The 24,783-nt window shown below is 41.9% G+C and overlaps 1 protein-coding gene across 4 annotated transcripts in view; it reads right to left on the bottom strand.

The window, feature by feature from the left end:
* Window positions 1-2,749: 2,749 nt before the first annotated feature.
* The window catches only part of whrna (whirlin a), a 167,542-nt gene continuing 145,508 nt past the window's right edge, over window positions 2,750-24,783 (bottom strand). The window contains exons 8-12 of one of the 4 annotated variants that reach the window (XM_030436155.1): window positions 24,480-24,554; window positions 22,203-22,782; window positions 20,624-20,790; window positions 18,456-18,578; window positions 2,750-10,872 (exon numbers count right to left, since the gene is read on the bottom strand). In XM_030436155.1, the coding sequence (XP_030292015.1) occupies window positions 10,690-10,872; window positions 18,456-18,578; window positions 20,624-20,790; window positions 22,203-22,782; window positions 24,480-24,554 (1,128 nt within the window). In that variant the 3' untranslated portion in view covers window positions 2,750-10,689. Of the gene's footprint in view, window positions 10,873-18,455; window positions 18,579-19,370; window positions 20,097-20,623; window positions 20,791-22,202; window positions 22,783-24,479; window positions 24,555-24,783 lie in introns of those variants that run through there. The other 3 variants (XR_003986236.1, XM_030436156.1, XM_030436157.1) reach the window with 3 other exon arrangements.

Genomic DNA, 24,783 nt, shown 5'->3' with positions numbered 1-24,783 from the left:
ACAGAATCCTGCGATGATCTAAAACTCTACCTTCACACAAGGAAAACAGCAGATTGCTTTTTGGCAGACTATTATACGATCACTGGCGCTGACCCAGAACCTGGTCTGCATGTCTCAGAGATCACTGCCTGAGGGGCTGAATCAGCAGGTCATAGGCAGATCTGGTTGGCAGAGGCCTGTATGTTCACATCTAACAGTTTTATACACAGACAGAGCCAAAGATGCTGCAGCACCAGGAAAAAAACACGTCAAAGCTGTTTTCTGATGATTAACAAACTGAAATATGCCAAACAAATTCAACAAAAAGTTAGCACCCTACAGAATAATCATCTCGGTGCAGCGCAGCCATCAGAAAAACAAGTTGGTGATGTGCAGATTTTTTAAATCAGGAAGTGTTTTTGAAGCAGCCTAGAGGCCCAGTCGGACCGCATACAGGTTAAGCCGTAAAATTAAGGGTGCACCAATTAATATATTCATTATCTATGAATCCGTGGAACCTGTATGGCCCTTTTAATTTCCCAGAGCCCAAGTGAACGTCTTCACATTGCTGTCTAAACCCAAAATATATTCAAATTACAAGGGTAAAAAACTGAGAAAAACTGAGAATCCTCACATTTAAGAATCTGGAATCCTAAGATGTTTGGCAAATTTGCTCAATAAATGAATAAAGTTGAGTCAGTTTTCTTTTACAGCCCCAAATCATAAATAATTGTTTGCCTCAAAGGGCTTTGCCATGCTCTAAATACAGAGTAAACACAACGCAGTCACAAAGATTGAAAAAGTAATATAACCATTCACTGCTGCAGCTGTTGTCGTCAGCGGCTTAAAAACTCATCCCATCGCACCTCTCTGGACTCTGGGTGGGATGCTGCCCTGTCCAGCTCACCCTGCCTCTCTCACACACTGTTCGCCACAGCTCCAGTGCAACCATGAACAAGATAAGCGGTTTAGAAAATGGAACAATTCATTTCAGTATTTTCCACTTACAATATGAGAGTGCCGCTTTTGTGGAAGTCTCGGTGAGTGCGTTTTGCTGACGCCGCTGAACCCTTACTTTGCAAAAGGAACGGCGATAACAAATCATGCTGAACTGAAATTAATCTATATGGACCCTGAAAGGACAGGAGATTGAATTTAATAGGAATGGAATAATGTGCGAGCAAAAGCACCGGGTGGCCAAATGTATGCAGACGTTTAACCATTACACCAGTGTTAGTGCTGAAGAGGATGATGTCCTTACAGTCTCCGCTCCTCTGGGAGGACTTTCCACATCATTTTTGGAACCTGGCTGCAGAGATTCGCTCCTATAAAGCCACAAAAGTATTAGTGAGTCCATGACTGATGTTGAGGTGATGAGGTCACAGTCGACGTTCTCGATCATCATAAAGATGTTGGATGGGGTCGAGGTCAGGGATATGTTAAGGCCAGTGAAGCTCTTCCACACCACACTGGGAAAACAATTTATTTTTCGACCCAGCTTTAAATACAGGGTCATACTGTCATGTTGAAAAAGGAGAGGGGCGAACACTAAATGTCGTCATAAAATGCAGCATTAAAGATTCCCTCTGTAAAAGTGTCTGTAAGAAGTATTTACTCAATAAAAAAAAAGAAGAAAAAAAATGGCCCCTATCCATTCTCCCAGAATATATGCAAATATGTTTCATTTTATACAAGTTTAAGTGCTGGACACCAGATGTCTCCTGCTTCACTGGCTGCGTTTACATGAATCCTAATATTTCACAAATAACCAGAATAATATTCCCAAAGGGACTAAATATCATCCGAAAAAGAGGGTCGAGAGAAAACAGGTTCGTCCTGCTCTGAATGAATTTTCAATCAGATCGAGAGGAGCGCTGTAAACCTATGATAACCCGTTCAATAGGGAAGTATTCGTGCATGTAAACACCTAATCTAATCGTTTCTCTCTGGTTGGAATGGATAGATCCTTTGTGCACACGTTTGCCTCGCATGAGTGTAAAATCAGGCGACGTTGCCTCTTGGAGGGACAGGAAGATGGCAGTGGCAGCACAGACCCAACACAACTGTTTTACTGGAGATTTGGAAAGATTTAAGGAATTGCTGGTGGTTAAAAGGCTGGAAACAACAAGTTATTGAGACAAGTGACAGGTGTTTGAAAAGAGACAGACAGCTGGAATCCACTGAATTGGAAACACAAATATTCTCTCAATAAAGTCGAAAAAAACAAACAACTTCTGTTATATTTCTGGCAGAGTAGACTCTTTACAGCGGGCGGAGCCACTTTGTACAAGTTAAAAAAAGTTAGATTCTGATTTGGCGCATGTAAGAACACATCTTATCGCATCACTTCTAGCATGCGTGTAAAGTCTATTCTCAGTGTATGTGTAATGGAGGCTTCAAGTTTCCACATCACACTTGCTGAATATTGGACCAGGATTGGCTTCCAAACTATTTGTGATGTCACAAATCATGCTCATAGGCCCCGCCTCTTAATTTTGGGGGATTTTTAGTGATTTACACTTCGAACAAATTAATGTGAAATCAGTCTTCTAGTGTCAAACTCTGCACATACATCATTCTACACAGCAAAGCCCGAACATTCAACTGTAGGAGCAAGAAGACAAAGATATTTTTGACCGGAGGGGGGCTTTAAGACCTTCCGCCATCGGAGCAAAAGGGCCGAACACCATGAGAAACATCCTCCCACCAGCATGATGTGACCGCCCCTCCACAATGCCATGTTTCCCACTTCAAAATAAAAGCAGGCAGCTTGCAAGTTTTTGTGCAGTTATCTTTATTGAAAAATTAAACACACTTTCTGTATAAATAGCATGTCATTGTACAACACTCCTCGTTAAAATGTGCAGGAAGCAGGCGAAAAGACAGATGGACTGACTGACTGACTGACAGGAATACAAAGCAAAAGGAGGCAGCTGGAGAGCATCGCAGGGTTGGGGAAATGAACAACTAAATTGACTTGTGCAGCTAATAAAGCAGGAGGCACACACAGTGAAACAAATAAACATTACCAATAGAGTCAACAGGGGGTGGTGGGTGCTTGATGAGGCTGACCTTTGTGGGTAAGCAGTGGTTTGGGGGTGCAGGGGGGGCAAACTGTTGCACTTTGCTACAGTGCGAGCAACAAGTCAGTGTCTTAGCTGTCGTGTCTTGTGTCAGAGCCAAGGCCAGCACCTCTCTGTTTCTGTGTCTGATTAATGAGACTGTCAGCAGCTTCCATCGCTGCCCTCAATCATCCCTCCCTCCTGGATGGCCCTTTAATATCAGGTCAAAGAGAGGGCTGAGCCGCTATCGACATGTGTCGACGAGATGAGTTCGTTTTAAAGTGAACTCTCGGGAAGTTGATGTGATGAGGAGGGACAATTCGGCGCTTATAATAAGGTTTATAAATGTGTCGATAAATAGATGAAGGGTTAATACAATAATGGCTGTTTCTCTTCCTGCAGAGCTTTGTTCATAAGCGTTCACATTTGACTGTCTCTGGGACATGTTTGCATTTATCTACATTTCACCTGAGCGCGGTACAGCCAGCAGCAGGGTGGGGGTTCAGTGTCTTGTTCAGGGGAACTTTGGCATTCATGGACACATGCAGCTGTTGCAGTGAGTGAAGGTGTGACTCTCAGGTCAGTGGAAAATGTTTACCTCAGTTGAACTTCAATAAAATGTGTTGTGATAACCACGCATCTCCAAAATCTCAACTTCTCACACACTGGAAACAGGCTGTATTTGACTATATATAAGGGCTCCATATAGAACATTAATACTTTACCTGTACTAATATGAATGGATAAAACTAGTCAGAATAACTCTCCAGTTATTCTTTGGCGAGACGCTTCGGAAAATAATTCTGAATTCTACAACTTAAGCCTTTATCTTTAGGCAAAGTTCTTGTGTGGCTGCTAACGTTTAACATTTGGGATGCTTGTCTTCTTTTGTCAAAGTTTAAGGCTTTATTTTAAAGTCCCATGGAGAGACAACAAAAAAAATGAATTCATTTTAGTAACAAGAATGGTCTTTGTGTTCAAAACCTGATCTTATTCCTCAAAAACACACCAGTGAGCTGCACTCTTGCACCTGGTAACATGATCCCTCACTGACATGAACATACACTGTAGTTTATTAAGACCCAATTACACGTACACTGTACTACAGCTGGAATACTCACTATTTCCTCCTGTGTGAGTATCATTTACTGAAAACAGTGCCCAGCTGTTTTAGGAAATTACAGATGTTTTTTTTTCCTTTAAATTATATGGTATAGTATATATTCATATATATATCTGTGATTCTTTGAAAATGTACATCTTCTGTAGGTCCCAATGAGGTGCCCGGGGCTGAGACCAAAGAAAGGGTAGAGTAGTTGCAAAGTATTGAAAGATTGAACAACCAACACGTTCTCACTCCCAGCTCGTCAAATACAGCAGCTTGGTCACTAGTGTCCTTACCCTTTGTCCACACAGGCTGTTTGTTTAACGAGTCGCGGCAGCGGCGCTGTGCTGTTATCGATCACCGGCGTGTGTGTCCTGTTAATAAATGATGACATGATTTTCCTTCACCCCCCCCCCCCCCGAAAAAGAGGGAGGGAGAAAAAGAGAAGAGAGTGTGCCTCCCCTCACCGGCTGTGTGTAATCTCTCCACGTCTGCGACATATTCTACAGATACAGGCATTAAAACTGTAGTGAAGCGCTGGTATGATGTCGATATGACTGCATACAGGCCCCTTTTTTAGGTCTATTTTTGCAGAGAAATGTGTGTGGCTGCTCTCCCCTGTTGACATTGATGCCGAAATGAAGAGCAAGACTCTCACGCAGACGCTGTGTCCGTCCTGTTAAGCCTCAAACTGTGTCACTCCACCACCTACTAGGGCTAGCCGGTCAAGCTGAGCACAAAAACTACTTTCAATGACCAGTTAAACTTTCAAAAAAATGCTTTCTGACACACATTCGACATAGTGTGATGTAGTATGACTTTTAGACTTTTATTAATGTAGTCTAACAGTCACAGTTTGGTTAGGTTTAGGCACAAGAAAACTTGTCAGGTTCAGGAAAAGAGATAATATAATGTTCATTGTATAAATTTGGTTACGTAATCTATTGAAGTTAACTTACTCGTGCAACCTTGTTTCTTATCTTGAAAACAATTCAATGTTGTGTCTTGGTCACGCAACTAGGAAAGCCCCATATATGACCCACCCGTCCACCATCTCCCCCGAGCATGGACTTTTGGTCCCAGACACACCAAACCAACATCACAGAACAAGCTGCAATGAAAGCGGACAGCTGCGTCGCCTCACGTTGGCCCGTGTCTCCGTCAGGAAAGATGCAACATCTGCAGACATACAAACCACAGGGCCACAGACACTTTTATTATTAAGCTGGAAGCTGGAGGAACCACAACACTGGAGGGCTCACAGCGTTCCACTTAGAAGCGTAGGGCAACTGAGCAGGCTGCTGTATTTGACACATTAGGAGTGAGAGCGGCCTGGAATAGCACATTGTTGGTCTTTTCAAGGGATTTGTCGAGAATAAGGACAATATATTTGTCTTGTCTCTTAAATGAAAAGAGGCTTTTGTAAAAAAAACAAAAAAAAACAAACATCCTCTATGTTTCTTGTACTGTAGCTATTCTGTTGGTATTATAAAATGTTATTAGATTAGGATGCCTTGTGCAGTTTGCATTTTTGAGTCAATCCAAAGGGCTTTAATAGCCTTCGTAGTGGGAGAGCTCCCTCAGCACATTAAATAAAAAAGTTGTCCTTAAGATTACTTGAAAGGGAAATTGCCTGAAAGTGAATCCAAATGAAATCAAACGTAAAGATATTCTATGCACTTCTCACTGGACAGATTGAACCCTTTATATAATTTTGCATCTAAAGGTTGGCCACCTCATCTCCTCTCCCCTCCCAGAAGAGAAGTGTCATGCGAGACCTGAATTCTCATCTCAGAAAAAGAAAATTCTTCCTCTCTGTGGCTGCGATTGCCTCCCGATTAGATTGTTTAACGGAGAGTTATTCCACCGAGAGGACGCACAGCAGCTCTCATCTGTCTGGATCTCTCTCTCTCTGTCTCTGTATTCTTATCTACCTCCTCATGCCTTTCACACATACACACTCATGTACACACCAACACATACGCTGGTGCATCCTAAATGTTAAGCCTCACGGTGGCTGTAGTGAATACGTAATTTTCCAGATATTGTTTGATCACGTCCCCGAGAAGGCAGCCGTTCAACATGCCTCCAAATCAAATTAACTGATGCACTCAGAAGCCTCCGTAATCTTAGAAGACAGATATTTGTATAAATGAGGGCATCTCCACTTTCCCTCAGATAGAAACTGGCTCGAGAGTTTAATACAGCAGCTTTTAATCAATTCTCTTGACTTATAAATCGACAGAATCACCTATAAAATGTGATCTAAATCCTGCAACAGGGCCAGAGTTACTGTTAAAGCATTAACTGCTGAGATTTGGGAGGATTTACAGCAGCAGACTGTCTTTTAATAATCTGCAAAACACCAGTCACACAGAGGATTGATCTCCTCTTCGTTCACTTCTTCAGTTGTATCATGCCACTGCTTTTATGTCGACCGCCTTTTAACTTCTCGTTCTGTGAGCCAGAGAGGATTTGAAACATTCATGAAACTCTAGTTTTCAAGGCGGCCACAACAAATGTACTTTTGTCTTGAGTTGTGGTCCTATAATATACAGACACTATATGCATTTGTCTCCTGACTCTGTGCCCAAAACACTGAATTGAATTGAAATGTATGGTAGCTGAAAAGGGAAGACTGTTAGATGGAAAAGTTAACATAAAAAGGGTTTTTGAATTAGACATGACCATATCCAAAACTGAAGATATCTTAGCTGCAGGCAGGAATTCTGTCTGTTGTTAGAACAAGGTTTTTGCTGTATGGAGGCCTAGTTTGGTTATGCTCTGATCCTCGCTTTAAAGCTGCGTGAATGAATGTTTTTAATCTTAATAAAATGACTCTCTGTAATGTAACACGGGAACACAGAATAATCGCCCACTCTGGAGCTCTACTGAGTTGTTTAAGCCTGTTTTTGCGCATTGTTTTGGTTTAAAAGCACATTTATTGTATGGTCCACTGTGTGTTCAGACAGACAGACAAGCAAATATTTTCTGGCAAGTTTGACTGCTTGACCTCCGAACAGCCAAAAGTACCCACGTATGTAAGCAAGCACCCTGGTACACTGATACACACCATAGGTACCTGTGCGTTTGTGTTCAGCTCAGCCTCTGACTAAACTAAGAACTCACCAGAAACTCTGGTTCTTTCTGTTATTTCCATCCGGTCTCTCTCCTTTTTCCTTTCATCCTTGTATATTTACAAAGCAGATTCATGATTATACGCTCGTCACAGGTTCAAACATTTTCAACTTGCACAGATGTCTCTCTGCATCAGTTCACACCACCCGGGCAAATTTGCATGTACGTAACTGCGTATTACCATTGACATTTTATGCAATTGTCTTGCCTCTACTTTTCTTTCTGTCAGTACACTAAATCTCATAGCAGTATTCAGTAAACAAGGTCTGATTAAACAACTGTATGCTACCTTCCCAGCACCAAACAACTAATATGTAAAAAACTTGCAATTCACTGGTAAAAAAGTTGAACATCTAGCAGCTTAAGAGCCAGTAATTTTTCGCACAAGCTGGTTGGGGCCAAACGAGAGCTAAAAGAAGGGTACATATTGCACCATCAAGTTGACAGAAACAACTCAAAATGAAACAAGAATGAATGAACAACATAATCTGATAAAAAAAATATATGTGAAAAGGGTGTACATGTCAGCTCGTGGAGTTCAGTTTTACCGTTTAGTGACCAAAATCAATTTCGGCAGCAAAATCAGCAACAGAACTGGGAAATAAAAATTCATTGGATGTGAAGCAATGTATGAGTATGCGCTGTCATGGCTGGGGCCTCTGGAACCCTCACACTTGGCATACTTTGTTTGAGGAGGGTCAGGCTGTCTGGTAGAGAAACTAAAGACATTAGAAATTCTTCTCCTTCATTATATGCATTGAGGAAAACAATGGGTCAGAACCTCCCATTTGGTGGGATTTCTTCAAAGCTTTGGTACCATGTGAAGCTGACACGTGTAAGAATATGTTTTGTTAATGGGCATGCCATTTGTACTAAAATAATCTCAGATTTCAGATTTGTGTTGTTGAAATAAACATATTCCAGCAAGGACAACTGAGGCAGTTATTTTCCATTGTTCATCAAACTAAAGACTGACCAGGCTGACGAGCTTCCTCATTAAGAGCCAAACACAAATATATCTCAGGATCATTACGGGTGAAAACATACTTGAAATGGGCATGACCTTTAAAAACCCTACGAGCGCATCCCTAACATTTGTTTTTTCATTCATTAAAGGTTTGACATTTTGAAGATAGACAGCTGGGATATGATGTAAAAACAAAGCATGTTCTCTCAGTTGTCACCGGAATGATTAAGGACTGTCTAATAGCAATTTCTCACACAGCTGCTCTGTTGGCATTCTTCAAAATGCGAAGTCCACTTCCTCGTGCGTCTCGTACAGCAGCCCCCTTCATGAAATTTACATCTGTCTTTATTTGCCGTCTCCTTGTTTTGAGCCTATTTTTTTTTCTGTTTTCATCCATTAACCGCAGACAGCCACACACTGCTCGCATTAAACATACACATACCACACATCCACACACACACACACACACTACGCTCAGATTAATTACTCCAATTACTTCCTATTCCTACCTGCAGCCTAATGCGAGTCTCTGGAGTGACACACGGAGGATGTTTGCTGTACATCCTCCCCATGCTTCCACTCTTCCTGAGAGGAAGCAAATCATCCCCACAACAACAATCCCGTCTCGCTCATTATTTTAGTCACTCTCTCACTCTTATTCTTCCTCTCTCTCGCTCCATCTCTCACTCTACCTGATTGCTTATCTCCTAATTGCTTTTCCATAAATGGATAAATGCGTGCGTGCACACACACGTTCCATGTTTGAGCGTGTGTGGAGGAGTGTTTCTAAAGTCTTTGGCTGTGTCGTCCTCTAAATGACTCATTACTCCCCTCTTGGGCGTAATTGCTGCACTGAGCAAGGCTTCAGAAAGACCCCCGGGGTGAAAATAATTAAAACTATGAAATTACAAAATAAAATTATCAATTGTTATTCAGCGCTGGGAGTAGGAGCGGGACAAAGCTGAGCTGAACAGTCTGAGGGAAAAACTGAGGGACTTTATCCCCTCTGAGGGTACCTCCACTAAAAACTCTGAAAACATATCTGTGATCCAGCTTTTTTTTTTCCAACAAATTAAATCTGAGCTTTTAAAATTTGCTCTCTTGAACTGAATGAACCTGAAGACAGAAGCCTTGTGTTGTAGTGTGTGGTCGGAATCATTCCTCTTAAGTGTCTTAACGTTTTAATCCTTGAGTCTTTCATGGAATCAAACAAATCTAAAATGATTTATGACTGCCATTTTTAAGCCCTAACCCTAAATATTCACTGTATAGTAAGTAAACAGTAATATGAATGGTGCTCACACACCCTGGCTTGTTCGATGACCAAGTTGATCCATGTATTTGAAACGCAGGACCATCTTTTACTTTAAACTGTTGTTTACTACTTACTTTCCTGTAATTGCCTTCCTGTAGATTAGTGTTAATAATTAGTGGGGGGGGGTCCGCCTTTCCCGCACTGGATTCAGATTGCCTCTACGCGCATGAGGGAATAAGAGGAAACGATGCAGCATGGTGTTTTCACACGTAAACAGGATTTTCAAATGTAGCTTGCTAAGTGTACTCAAACAGCATACACATTGAGACGAGAAAAAGGAAACAGGAAATTATGCACATTTGTGTGATAAGCATATGGAGATTGCCATTTTTCACATGTATTACACTCACATGTGTCTTTTTTGATGTCTGATCAAACAAAGATGAGCATGTAATGTAAATTTTTGCAATTCTGACATGATTTGATCCATTTTTTTTTTTTTTGTGAAAGGGTGTCAATACACAGACAGGCCAGTAGCATCACTGTAAAATTTGTGGCCTGAATTATCATCATCTCTGAAATATATATATATATATACTATATGTTGATGATGCAACAGAGGTTACGGGTTTTATAATTCATATAGGAATATCTTAATGTGTACAGTATATATGCATCTGTATCTACATTTGTTCATTTTTACATATACAAATCCAAGCTTGTAAAGTCGAGCATGAATCAGTCTCAGGTGTGCAGTTGTCTCTCAGACAGAAGCAACGAATACATAAAATAAACAGACCGTGGGACGTGGGAGTGCTACGAGACGTTCCAGTGGGTTTTTTAACACTGAGAGAACAAACAAAAGGTATAGGTTTCACTACTTTCCGTTTTAGTGCATAAAGTCTCACAGTGGGGAGGTAACACGTTGAGGAGAATCCTGAACGAAGTCCACAGCAGAAGATATACCTTGTAAATTTGAGCGCCATGTGTCCAGACTCAAAGTTGGGGTTTTAACGGGAGAGGAGAAGGGCTCAGAGATCAGTTGGTTTGTTGATGTCCATCTAAAAGAGTTGTGCCATTTGAATAAATAGACCCTTGGATTCCATGCCCTCACGTTGTCCTCCAGCTCTCCTCCTTCTCTTGGTGCTGTCCTTGTCATCGTCCGCTCTCCTCCTCCACTCAGCTATAGCGCCACATTGAACTCGGTCACCAGGAAGTCCACGTGGTCCCTCTCTTTGGTCTTGAAGGCCTCAGCGATGATGCGTGCGGCGTCCCTGTGCTCACGGCCCCTCAGAGAAACTCCATTCACCTCCAGGATCACCTGACCCACCTTCAGCTGGCCACAGTTATGAGCTGATCCACCTCTCTGTGAGACAGAGACACAAATATGGAGAAAATGTGAATTTAAGAGAACTTTAATACATATTATGCTCCTTTTCAGGTTGATGATTCTATTTTGGATTACTACAAGAATAGGTTTACATCCTTGGATGCTCAAAAACACATCAGTTTTTCCCATTCTGTCCACCGCTGCAGCACTGTGCTCCCCCTCTGCCTGAAATGCTCTGTCTTAGCTCTTTAAGACACACCTTCCTCAAACCCAGTCTGTTCTGATTGGTCAGCTCACACATGCCTGAGACAGTGCCGCTAACGTCAACAGAGCAGCTATTTTTTGCACTTTAACGTGCCTTATGTGTGTATTTATCTCCTCTGGTGTCTCAGAGAGCTTGTAAAGAGAGAATGCAAATGAAACTCGTGTATCAAAAATGATGATGAACAACCATAAACCGGTCAAAAACACTCATTTTATGCTGTTATAATGTGATAACATTACTGAGTTTCCCTGCTTAAATACTTATAGCATGACATAAGCTCAACAAACAAATGAACCACACAAGCATCCGCTATGAACAGAGATCTTTCATTTCAGGCACTCTCAGTCTGGTTGTTTTGTCTACACCACAGTTCGATTTAACCATACCAAGCTGGAACACGCGTCATTTCTGGTTGCCATCTTTGCAGCAGAGACAACATTTTTCATTGCAGCAGAAGTCTTTAAGGTCAGACATTTTATTTAGAACAGCAGCATGTGTTTGGTCTGTAATTATCTTTGAAAGAAATCTTTGTCAGTGAAGCATAATGGCAAAAATCTCAAAAAGAAAAAAAATGAAGTTTATATCAAAACTGCAGTCCAGGTCCAAGGCTGTCCTGCCAAACAGACCGCTGTTTCTGGTCTATTAAACGCAAATAAACAAGAGGCACCTCTGCATTGCCCAGGATGTGAACTAGCATTCTCCAACTACTAGTCCACATCATACTTTTTTGGTCCAAGTGGGACTTGAACCTTGAATCAAGTCCCCAAGCCAAGTCCCTATGGACAGAGCTATTCCTCATTATAGAAAGTCATTACAGCCAGTCAGCCCTTCTTAACATTACCTTTAAAAAGGCAAAAATTCATGAAACAATCAAGACTGCCAACTCAAAGAGGAGAATTTTTCAGGAGCCAAACAAACGGATGGCAGGGATAACACGAGCCAGTAGCTCATGAGTGTGCCGGCACAAAATTAGTGTGACACAACAGATAAACATCAGCCATGGCTATCGTTAAATTACTTCTCATTTTCTGATCCACAGGGAGAACATACAGACACGACTAGAGCAGTTTGTCTCTCAGCTTGTTAGGTTTCTTTCGATGCCCAAGTTCAATTTTATACGTCCTCTATAGATGTGACAGGTACTTCATTAGAATACAGAAAGAGGCGCCCTTTCAAAGAGAAACACAGTCATAGCCACACGGACACATAAATAGACCTACATACACCCCTGCAGTCGGGCCCCTCAGAGCACACAGCGAAGGCTCCGCAGTAAGTGTATGCAGCCTCATGTTCAGATGTGTGGTCAACAAAAATGAAGGCTTTCGAGGCAACCTTAAGCAGCTATATCCTCACACATTTCATATGTGATTAGAAAACTGCCGTCTGTTACTGACACCCTGAGGTACAGGACTCATGATGTCTCATTTCTTGGGTAAGTCTCTGCTCGCTGGCAGCAAAATCTGAAGACTGGGAAAGAACCAGCAGATTCATGCCCAAAAAGTCCCACCAGTATCAATAATAACTCTGGAAGGCTGTCAATTTCAGGCTCCTTGCCCACCGTCTGAACTGCTGAACTGTTTGAAGTGGAGTCTAAGGCCTCCCTGTGCTCTGGAGCTCTCATTCAATGAAGTAGATCTCCAGAATACTTTATGCCAGCATTACTGGAACAAAACTGATAAAAAGTCATATTTGTTCACCTTATCTACTTCTCCTCTAAGGTTACACACCCAAAGGACAGAAACAGGCGATGAAGTCACGGCTGCTGTTCTCTCCCACACTCCAGTCTGAAGTGGAAATCAGCAGCAGTCTCCCCATTTTTAATCGCAAGCTTAGAACAGCTTTTGTCTAAATCACTTTCATAATACATTCAATTTGGATGTCTCTGCTCTGGATGATTGACATCCATTACCAGCATTAAGTGGTTGTGCAAGAAATAGTGAGTTCTTCATGTTGAGAGGCAAAATGCAATCACTCTTGTACCACTGTACTGCATAGTTCTGTATCTGGAACTATGTCAGTGCAGCTTGGGCATCTGGGGCTAAACATTTGAAACATCACAGTTTGCTGGTGACACAACTGAGTGCGGCTTGCCTACTTCCAAAATACATCCTCCATACCCCTAGTCGACTAATGACTCAAAGCTTTCATGACTCCACCAGTAGCGGAAAGTAAAGACAACTCACAAACTGTTCAGCGCTGTGCTTAAAGTATGAGGAGGAGCCCTTTAATCCGTCCTGAGTTTGGTGGAAAAACAGACTCAAACACGTATTTCTCACTTGCCCTGGTAAATGCTTTATAAATACTACTTTTTGTAGCAGATGTTCTTTTTTTGATATACTATTTGCAATCCCGCAAGGGGAAATCCTTTTTCCACTCACATTACACAAACGCAGTGTAGAGGAGATGAGTGAAGGGGCTGCCACACATGCTACGGCGCCCAACAAGCTGTTATGGGCCGGTGCCTTGCTCAAGTCACCTCTGCATTGCCCAGGATGTGAACTAGCATTCTCCAACTACTAGTCCACATCATACTTTTTCGGTCCAAGTGGGACTTGAACCTTGAATCAAGTCCCCAAGCCAAGTCCCTATGGACAGAGCTAGTCCTCATTATAGAAAGTCATTACAGCCAGTCAGCCCTTCTTAACATTACCGTTAAAAAGGCAAAAATTCCTGAAATAATCAAGACTGCCAACTCAATGAGGAGAATTTTTCAGGAGCCAAACAAACGGATGGCAGGGATAACACGAGCCAGTAGCTCATGAGTGCGCCGGCACAAAATTAGTGTGACACAACAGATAAACATCAGCCATGGCTATCGTTAAATTACTTCTCATTTTCTGATCCACAGGGAGAACATACAGACACGACTAGAGCAGTTTATCTCTCAGCTTGTTATGGACTCCTTCTGCCACCGAGTATCCATAAAAACACACTACTGCTGCTTTAAACTTCATCTAAACCTCAGATCAAACAACATGTCTATAAATAACAAGTCACAGGTTCCACTTTCTTGTGGTCTCATCATCACGTAAAACTAGGAGCCATGTTTTCCTTTGTATCAGTTCCATGTTTTACCTCTAAGCTCTGACAGCTGACCTCATTATGTGCAACTTGGATGGCTTAAAACACCAGCAGCAGCCTCCAGACAGGACGGCATCATCACACCTCTTATTTACTGAGCCTACAACAATTACCTTGAGCTAGTGGAGTGTCCTGATGGGAAGATGGCAGTGATAAGGGGCTGTCGCCTCAGGAGACGCGATGCTGACCGATAATGACTGGCCGGCCCAGCAGCGGCCCTACTCGTCTGTGTTTCATCCTCAGCAGGTATGATTGAGGCGACCTGAGGTGAGAGCCCTTGTGCCCAGAGAGATAGGTAATACAGAAGCCAGAGGGTTCTGCTGTGTTACTTCCACCGCTGCAGAGAGACGGTATATTGTACCGGCCACTGTGTTTGATGTGATGCCATCATGTCCCCTGGATAGAACTGATGCCCATCAGAAAGCCAGGTACAGAATTAAAGAATTTTTTCAAAGCACATTTATCATCCTGACGCCTGCTCCTGACTCTGGGAAGTGCTGAGGTTGTGTGCCTTGCTCAAGGGCCTAATAACACTGAGTTAGCTTTCCCCTCTGACGGAGCAAAGTTTTTACTGCTCACTTTTTCACCTTGAAACTTGAACGTGCAGATAGTCTCCCTCCATATCTGTAACAATGACCTCGAGGCTGACATGTTATTAATGTCTCTTAATAACTGTGAAGCTACACAGTGTTATTGTTCAGGGATGCAGCAGTGGTATCGTGTAACTCGTGGCTTTGTCTCGCTTGTGTCCCGTTGAGGTTGCAGCTCAGCAAGCCGAACTTGATTGATGACACCTATGCATTCTGTGGATAGCAAGCGACAGTTTTAATCTAATCAACTGTTTTGAATTAACTTTAACTCTGTTAGACTGAACTCATGAAATTAATTTCAGTTTTGTTTCAGACCTCCTCGTGTCTTTGTTCCTAGTGAAAGAGCACCAATTCCCTTCGCAATTATGCATTGCAATCAGCTTTCTTTTTATCTTTATAATTCCATGTTTGCATCAAAACTAGCATAAATATGCAGATTGTTTTTTTTTGTTTTTGTTTTTAAAGGCAGGTAAACCCACTTAAAATAACAAGTTTCACCTTCAGCTTTTTTCCCTGGCATCATATTCAACATTACAAAAATGTGCCAGAAAAAGAGAAAACAGTGGCAGAGACAACACGGAGGCCAGTAACAAATTAACTGGTCACTTTAAAAAAATTAATCTTTTATTTTCAGTCTCTCCCTCTAAGGCAACACTGACTGACTGAGGTCGGAGCGCTGCTGTACAGGGATGGGTGGAAAGTATTCACCTGCCAGCATTGTGATGGAGGAGGGAAGAAAATGAGTTATCCATCCAGGTGTTTTTTATCACAGTTATTCAGAGCTGGAGCATATAATTACATATGACTACTGCAGAGTCATTCGACCTGGAAATGAATGCTGTTTGAACGTTTTCCTAATGAAGACAAAAGCCTGAAGTTAGAAGTTAGAAGTGGGCGTTAATTGATTTTTTTGTTCAACGTGAAAGGGGTAATAGTCTCTCAGTCAAATGTCTGTGAGCTGGAGAGGTATTGATGGGGACAGAGACGACTCAGTAGCTTCATTTCTTAGGTGTTACTTTCTTGTTTTGTGCGCTTACGTCCCGACTTACATTACAGGGTGGCAATCGCATGAATGTATACAAAGCTGCACTGGTGGCCTTCCTTATTCTTAAATTATTTTCTTAATATCTGAGTGAATGAGTACAAAGAAGCAGCTCAGAAATAAAATTAGGCAAGCTGCCGTCTTCCTTCAGGAGACAAAATTAGACACAGATGCATCAGATAAATCGTTTCAAAGGGGGGAACACCTGATATCCCATCTTCCTGTCTTTGTTTATGGATTTGTATCACAGGCACAAATGGGAGCAACTGAGTTTGGGAATAAAAACACATTTGTTTACTTGGTCCTAATGCATCCTTCCAGCAATGACCTTCCAACCAAACAGTGAAACACAGCACACAACCACTTCCTCATCTGTACAAATTCTCCTCCCCTTGTTCATATTGCTCTCCCCTCTTTTGCATCCTTCTTTCACACTTTCTTCCAGTGCACTCTTTGATTTTGAATGCACTGATTTCCAATCCTTTTATCCCTCCTCTCGCAATCAGCAACCCTTTTTTATTTCAATCACCACCTCTGTGGAGTGGGAGGCTGAGAGACGGCTTTGAAGGGGGTGTGGACTGAAGTCTGTGGCTGCTCACTGCACTGATCTGTAAATTATAACTCCCTTCTTCTCCATCGTTATGTCATGGTTAGTGCAAAAGATAGTGCTGAGCTAATACAAGGCTTTGTTGACTTGCAAAGTTACCATTCTAGACAGATATATGCACACCCAGCCACAGTGAAAGCTTTGTTCAGAGGTGACTTACCTGTCATTTCTAGTTAAGCTATCAATATCTGGATCTCACTCTGCAAGCCAGGACATCTGAATATTCCGTGGTTGGCCGGATTGCACCAAAGCACGGCCAGGCCTATTAACACAAAAGTCTGTCCCTGACTTACTAAATGACTGAGTGATGCAGTTACACTATTGGTCGGTGCTCTTTCAAAATTAATAGACACAAACAGTCCTCAGTTACATCCTCAGGGAGGCTTTACAGCTTTTCCCATTATTGATTGCTGCTCATTTCAGATCTTTTAGTGGCTGGTTTTGGATACTAGTGTCTGATGACTGAAGGCTTCTGCTTTATTAAAGGTTTCGTTCTAACAAAAACATCTAAGATATGAATGGAAAGTGTGGTACATGTTTGACTCAAATATGGCTTAACCAGGTCATGTGATGTGCCACTTCAGGACACTTTAAGAGGAAACATTACCGAGGCCACTGCAGAAAATTCTAGACAGGTTTGGGTCGGTGAATGATCACTGACAGCCATGGGCGACTTACCCTCTATCATCATAACGTGATTTAAAAGCCACCTACCAAGTGCCAAATGCGGATGGAGTTTCTGTTTTGTGAGTGGGAGAAAGAGAGGATGTCTGTATCTTCCTTAAACCCTATTACTCAAATATTGTGGATCTTTTTTCATTATTTTGCAGCTGAAAAAAGGAAAGTGGCTGGTAGATGAAAAGGTTTGTTTCCAACACTGGTAACGAAACTTTACAGATGTTCAGTCGAGATCGAAATGAAAGCAAAAGTCAAAGATGGATGAAGAGAACATTGTTTTTTTTTTTATATATTTGTTTAGTTGACACGGACAGCGCACAGCTTCTTAGCTGTATCAGACTTAGTAATAAGCTCATTTACATTTACAATTTACTGTAGTCCTTTGGCAAGAGACAGAGGCAACAGCTCTGTAGTTCAGAGAGACACATACATCAAAGTGTTGGCTATAAAATTGTCTATCAGTAGCTTGCCTGGCAGGCATGTGAGAGTAGATTTTCCTGTAAAGTTTTCTTGGCTGGGTGAGACAGTTGGAGGTCGCTGTCATAGTGACTGTGGTAAGCAGTGGTAACAACAGCAGTGAGCTGGTGAGGATTTACCCTATTCACTTGAGCAAGGTTGACAGCGTCCTGATGTAGTAAAAAATGGAAATCAACACAATAACTAGTACCTAACAATAACTATGAGGGGGGTGAATGCAGAATGACGTAATAAACACAGGACAGCATGTTACTACTGTACTTTGTCGAATGGGCAAGTAATCATGCCCCTCCAAAAAAACAGCATCTTTCATCATGGTATTCCGTGCCAAATCAGTAGACATCGCTTGAACCCTTACTGCAGATGAACATTTAATATCCAAGAATTCATCCTATAGAAACTACCAATATCTTTGTAGCAATCTGGACTGTATAGCACACTGAACATACCCTGTCCGGCCATATACTAGCTTTCAATGTAGTCTTGCTAAATGCAGACGTGCTGCGACTGCTGATGTGACTCTGTTCACTCTAATTAAATCATTTAACTCAACATTACAAACCTGACCAGAGCCACACTTTAGCATTCATATAAAATGTGCTATATAGTGTAATCTCCCATGCTTATTGCTAGTTAAATTAGCAGGAATCTCCATGTGAATCCATATAAAAATTTTAAAGGATGTCAAATCCCACCTGGAATGTAGGCGCGTGCTGCCATCACTGAGAATCAAACAAGGCACCCAGGATGTGATAACCCCAGCTGAGAATATGAGGAGAATATTCTGCAAAATGGAGCTGACCGCATGTCAAAAAGGAGAAAGGGTGAAGTAGAGGTGAGTCTAGTGGAGGCATTATTTTAAACATTATGCTGACTCACCTGTATTGTGACAATCCTTGGCAGTGGCTGGCGAGTGTTGGCTCCACCTTCAATGGCAATACCCAGGGTGCTGGCACTCTTTGCCACCCTCACTAGTGTGGACGTGGGCTCCAACAGCCCCGGCTATCGTGATGAGGGAGAAGAGCACAAGTTATAACATAACAACATTACTCATGCATATTTAAAAACCTGAGTATATTCCTAACACTACACATTCTCCCTGTGTCTGCTTCCCCTCTATGCCTACATATATTTTTTTTCCCTGTCTTTGTTTAACCAAGAAGAGCTTTGTTTTCTCCCAGTGAATTAACACACTGATAAAGGCCAACACTCTATATTGACATGTACATATTCAGTCCCTGGGCAATTATTTATAACAGCCTCACAAGTCAGAGGACAAAAGAAAAAAACATTTGAAGAACCCCTTTACTCACTTTTAACAAGGCATATGCTGATTTGCTGATTGTTTTGTTAGTATTTTGTAGAAATGTACCCTGCAACCTTTGCCATGCTCTGAAGCCTCATGTGAACTGAGTTGTTGAAAGCGAACAAAACATTCTTTGTTAAAAAAAAAGTTTTTCTACATTTACGGATACACAATATTTGATTTTTACGAGTAAAGATATGCTGACATTTTTCAACTCATTCTGAGTCAGTAGGCACACATCTTTTCCATCTAATTGCGGAAAACTTCAAGTCTCTCCTGCTCTGAAATGAGAATATCATAGTCTGTATTCTTATGATGGATGCTGGACATATCAATCTTAGAATATGGACAAGAAACCCCATAAGACTTGTTTAAGCTTCTCAAATAAGGGGAACAAGTCAACCCCCTCCCTAAGAAATCAGTCACCTAACTAAATACTACATAAGCTAATGGAATGGAGGAACAGAGGAACGGAGTTGGTCGCTCACACTCAGGTCTTCTCTTTAACATAGTGTGTGGCTTGCAAAGTTCTCTTCAGTAACTTGTCCACAACTGCCCACAATCCTGCACCAGTTAACCTGCTGTGACATTTGACTGACATGAGAAAACTGACATTGAGAAAACTATTTCAAGGCCCTTAAAGAAATGTCTTAATTAAAGCGACATTATCTCACTTTTTTATCTTAAAATAACAGCTTCAAATTCATTTTGATGGTACAGTGTCTTAGGTGAAATAGTAAAGTGTAATAAGGTGAATAGTGTCTCTGTCTCAGCCACTTTGTCCCCCATCACTTTGTTTGTATTTAGGCATCAACATTACGAAATGAAGTTCTAAATAATGTTGCTTCAAGTTTATTTAGGTAAGTTTTCATGAGCACGTTTCTTCTCTTCTCAGCACACACTTGCTAGAAACAAACAGGTTAAATGCCCTATTCCTTCACAATAAAATGCAAATTGATCCAGCCTCTGCATTTCTAGCTTAATAATTTCAATCTTAAACAGGCACTGAATGCAGCGGCCCTCTCTCATCATAAACAATCAGACCTCTCCCATCCTTACTTGTTATTGCTCCTATCAATCATTAAGAACCAGAGAGCGATTTGAGAGTTTCATTACGCTACACTGCAGTGACTGATGAAACAAATGATGGAGCATGTGAGCGAATGAATGACATGAGTGACAAATAAACAAATGAGAGAAACAAAGGAAACAGTCTGTGTGAGCAAACAGAGGGAGGAGAGAAGAGATCACGTTAGGTTTGAGAACAGATTCTGGAGGAGAATTAGCAATAAAGGACATTGATTTATCAACTGGTTAGTGTTTTCCAGCTGACGCACGCACACACGTTTGCACATCTATACTTGTGAGGACCCACAGCGATATATTATTGCATTCGCCACCTCCTAACTAACATTCACCTGAAACTAATTCTAACCTGAAACCTTTAACTGGGTATTAACCTAAACATCTACATTTTGTTTTGAAAATGTACTTCTGTATATTTTTTTCTCACTTTCAAAATATTTCCTCACTTTCAAATAGGTTGTCCAACAATGTCCTCAATTTTCAAAAATGTCCTCACTTTCAAAATGTGTCCTGGATTCCAAAAGTCTCGCTCAAATTGGTCCTCACAAAGATAGAAATACACACGCCTACATAACTGAATTCATTCCTCAGTGTTACTACGATTCCACTCATCCCTCCATGTTTGGCTCACAGCTGTTCTGAATCACCCCCTCACCGGTTTTGAGGGGTTGTCCCCCCCGCCCCCCTGCGTGTCTCGGGGGTGGCGTGTGCGTGAGGGATGGGAGCTGCTGTCTTTGCTGATGTGTCCTGACTCAGCTATGTCCACCCCGCTGTCCTCGCTGAGGGTCTGGCCGCTGTCTGACAGCTGAGACAGGGCGCTTCCTGAGAGCAAACAGGCACACACGACATGATGATCAGAATCTCAATCTTATTTTACCGAAGCTAACCCTTTTTATTGGTTGCCAGTCTATAGTTTAGCAGAAATTTTAAAAAAAAATGAAAAACTGCACTGTTAAAGTAAAGTAAGACTTTGAATTTGTTCTGAAATGATGATCTGATTTTAAGATTTAATACAAGATTAAAAGCTTTAGTGAAGCATGAAGCCGCAATCACACACAGTGTTTGGGTAATTGCTCATCTAAGCACATTAAGCCCAAGTAAATGCATATTTGGAAAGATGCCACTTGATAGTCATACACATGTTCTTCATTAGTGAAGCTGCATATTTTTGCTTTTTTTATTGCAGAGAGTGAAAATTAGCAAAGCCTCAGAATTTGGACACCATCAGTAAATGATGAATCCCCACTGAAGTATCTGATCTGTTTGTTTCATAATCACGACAAATACTTTGGCTGAAAAGTTTGTTGAGAAATACTTCATTTGTTTTTTAAAGCGTCTATGTGTATACATTTATGGTCAACGATCACATTTAACATATGTGCTGAAAATACCAAATAAGTTTGCCTTATTTTGTTAGTTGGGTTTCTGTTGGTCACTTATTTGGGAAGCTACCTTATTCTTGGTTTACAGTATAAATACAGGTATCAGGTGTAAAATTGTTGAAATAAGTAATTCAAAATAATTTGTTGTGGTGAATAAGTTGTGAATAGAGGGGAATCATGGGAATTAACGGTTGTCTTCATTGTTAAACACCGACCAAAGATGGCGACATTTTGACTTGTCAAAGCAGGAAAAACACAGTTGGAATTTATGACATCAATGATGGCTGCATTCCATTCAGAGATATTCAAGATAATTCAGTCCAGGATGAGGGGGACTCAAAAGCATCACAATAAGCACTCTAACTTGGTTTTATTGATGAAGTATTCCAATAGACCCTTTTCACGGTAGACATTTTGACTAATCAAAGCAGGAAAAACACGCTTGGAATTTATACCATTAATCTTGGCTGCATTCCATTTATGTGAACTCTTTCCAGAGCTCTGCAATGATGCATTCTCACTCACTGACATGGCTTGGCTTGGGACACTTAGTAGAATAGAGTAATTGTTCATGTTGATGAGGTAATGTTTACGTTCCCTGACTCTCTCCCGTCTTTTAAAGACAAGTGACCAAATGAAACACAGCATTACCTCGAATAAAATTACTGATTTCTCTGGTTTTGAAAGTTTGAAAAATGTAGGATAATGTAAGTACACATCTCAACAAAATATATAACAAACGTGCACTCGTTTCCATTACTGCATTCGTTACATTTTATATCTTTAATTTGGGGACTACAATAATGACTCAAATGTGACCCTTTATAAATGTCAGAGCTCTACAGTCCTCACCTCGCGCTTGGGGCAGCGGGCGCACCTCATTGACGTCGGGCTCTGCGTTAGGCCTGTGAACCTCCACTGTAACAAACTGCTGTTTAGAGCCAGGAGAGGAGGCGGCCGATGCTTTGGACATGGACACTGGCTTAAGGGGCAGCGAAGGGGGCGGAGGAGGAGCTGGGAGTGGAGGTGGAGGTGGAGGTGAAGGGGATGGGGCGGCAGGTTTGGTGCCTCTGCTGGGGGACTGGACCCTGGGGAAAGGGCCGATGTTGTGCTGGGTGACCATAGACAACTGAGCAGCTGTTATTTGTTCTTTCTTGGAAGGTACCGTGGGGTCTCGCTTTCTGACGGCCGCGTAGTCCCGAGATGGGTCCCTGGGATGTCTGTGGTGTAGTGAGGGCAAGGCGTTGGGGTGTCCTGGCTCCCTGCTGTGGTTGTGTGAGGTGGGGGCTGTGAAGTACAGGCCTGAATGGGAGGATTCAGATGAGGGGCATTTGTTGAGCTGTTCCCGTCTACTTGGGTGCCTCTGCACCCCTGGTGGGGGCGGAGGCTTGAAGGTGGGGGGAGATTCAGCTGGGGTGGACTGTACATCATCCTGGGGTGAGAGGATATGTTCAACATTGATTAGGGGTGTAAAAATGTGTTGTGCGCATTACAGAGCTGAAAAATGTAATCCAATAAATCGGATCAGCTCTGGTACATAAATCCAATGCCCGAGGGCACGATATTACGACATCCATTAACACCGTCAACTGTCAGAAGTTTCATCTACTGTGAACAAATATTCACTTAATTCCTAAAGAAATGTTCTGCATCACAAACGTACAATCAGTTTGCACAAAGACTCTTGCACTAGGATTTGCTAAGAATGTTTCAGACATTTAGTCTGCATGAGGGCATTTAGAATTACTTAATCTTCATATTAGTTGTATGTCATTAAAGGTATGCAAAGGTTTCTTTACAAGCAAATATGCTTTTGGCTAAAGGGTGAGAGAACCCTTTACAGGTGCAATATGTATGAATTGGGTTTTAAAAATACATTGTTTCTATAGAAAGTGTAGAAATGACTGTTCTGACATAAAGTCAAAGCCATATGTCAGTTGCGTTGCAGGGATATTTACTGCAACAGTTACGTAAGCTAATCAGCTAGCCAAAGCCTGTCCTGTGCTGTAACACCACCTCAGGCTCCCAGTCTGGAGCAAAATGTTTTGCAGATTTTATATCTAAAGAAAAATAAATAGGGAGATACTACAGTCCCGGCTTTTTTTCAGCTGCTAACACTGAACCCCATATCTAGTATCATACTGAAAAAAGAGCTGACTGTATGAATAAACACAGGAGGCAACTTTAGTTTTCTGAGCCATGGTCGGGGCCATAGATTCTAGCTTGCTATGAGGGATAGAAAGTGGGGATCGCAGGTCAACAAGAGGGATGGCATCCCCCTCACATCACCTACTTCACAACCCAACTTTGTCACACACAGAGGATATACATTTAATAGCTAAGTTTAAACCCACTGTTTTATTTTTTCCTCACAAATCTCACCCATCTTCACTTACACAACTGTATTTAACAGCTGTTTAACCACTCCACAGGTTTTAGTGACTAAAACAGCAGACTTGAAGACGTTTAATGCATCAGAACCAGGCTGAACACGTCGTTGCTCGTTGGTTTCATTCTCCCGGTCTCCTGTGTTTCAAGGTAAGAGTGCTCAAACACAAACTGAACAGTGAAATGAACAACACTGATACATGAGTGGCTCACTGGTGTATGGACAGAAACGTAAAATGAGCAGAAAAGAAACACAAGGTATGAAGTAAGGTATGATTTGAGCTGCAGGCAGCCATGGATGACGAGAGACTAAAAGCTTTCTGTGACCCTCTGCTCCTATCCTGCTGTTACCAGTAAACATATGAGACCTCCTGATATCTCTTGTTTCTTTGAACCCAAAGGTGCAGAGATGGAGAGGCGGGAGCAGAATTGGACATGCCAGGTCTCACAATGATCAACTACCAAAAGATAAAGAAAGGCTAGACTGGCACTTACTCTCCCAAAGCTCTCCTTTTTCTTTATCATTTAGTGGAAACACTTGTGTCACTCCACCTCATTCTACAATACAAAGCCTGCGGGTCAGCCACGTCTCTGTCTCTACCTCTTTCTCCTCTCTGCATTTTTCTCTCTTTTTTTCCATTTTCTTCCCACCCTCCTCTCTTCCCCTGTGTCACATCCATCTTTATCAGGCGAAAGCAGGGTTTGCATCGGCCTGCCTGCCTGCCTGACTGCCAGGCTCACCAGAGAGATGTCGGTCAGCAGCGTGTTCAGACTCTCCGGAGGAACATCCTGGTTGCTCTCCACCACGCTGTCATTCTGAGAGGTTAGAGGGAAATGAGGTGGGTGGTAGGGAGGGTGACAAAGAGAGGCAGAGAAACAGAGAGGGTGGAGGAAGAGGAGAGTGATTAAAACGACAGGGGGGGAAAGCTTATGAGCAGATGTTAAACACAGATGTGTGTTTGTCCCAAAACAAATGCCAAATTAGATTTGGTGGATGATCCACGTCTCCTAGAACAGAGGAAGACGTCAATATGTGCTTGCATTT

The sequence above is a fragment of the Sparus aurata genome, chromosome 12 (genome assembly GCF_900880675.1).
Source record: "Sparus aurata chromosome 12, fSpaAur1.1, whole genome shotgun sequence".
Classification (NCBI taxonomy): Eukaryota; Metazoa; Chordata; class Actinopteri; order Spariformes; family Sparidae; genus Sparus; species Sparus aurata.
Note: the sequence above shows the minus strand (reverse complement) of the source record. Positions and strands in the feature narration are given on the sequence as shown.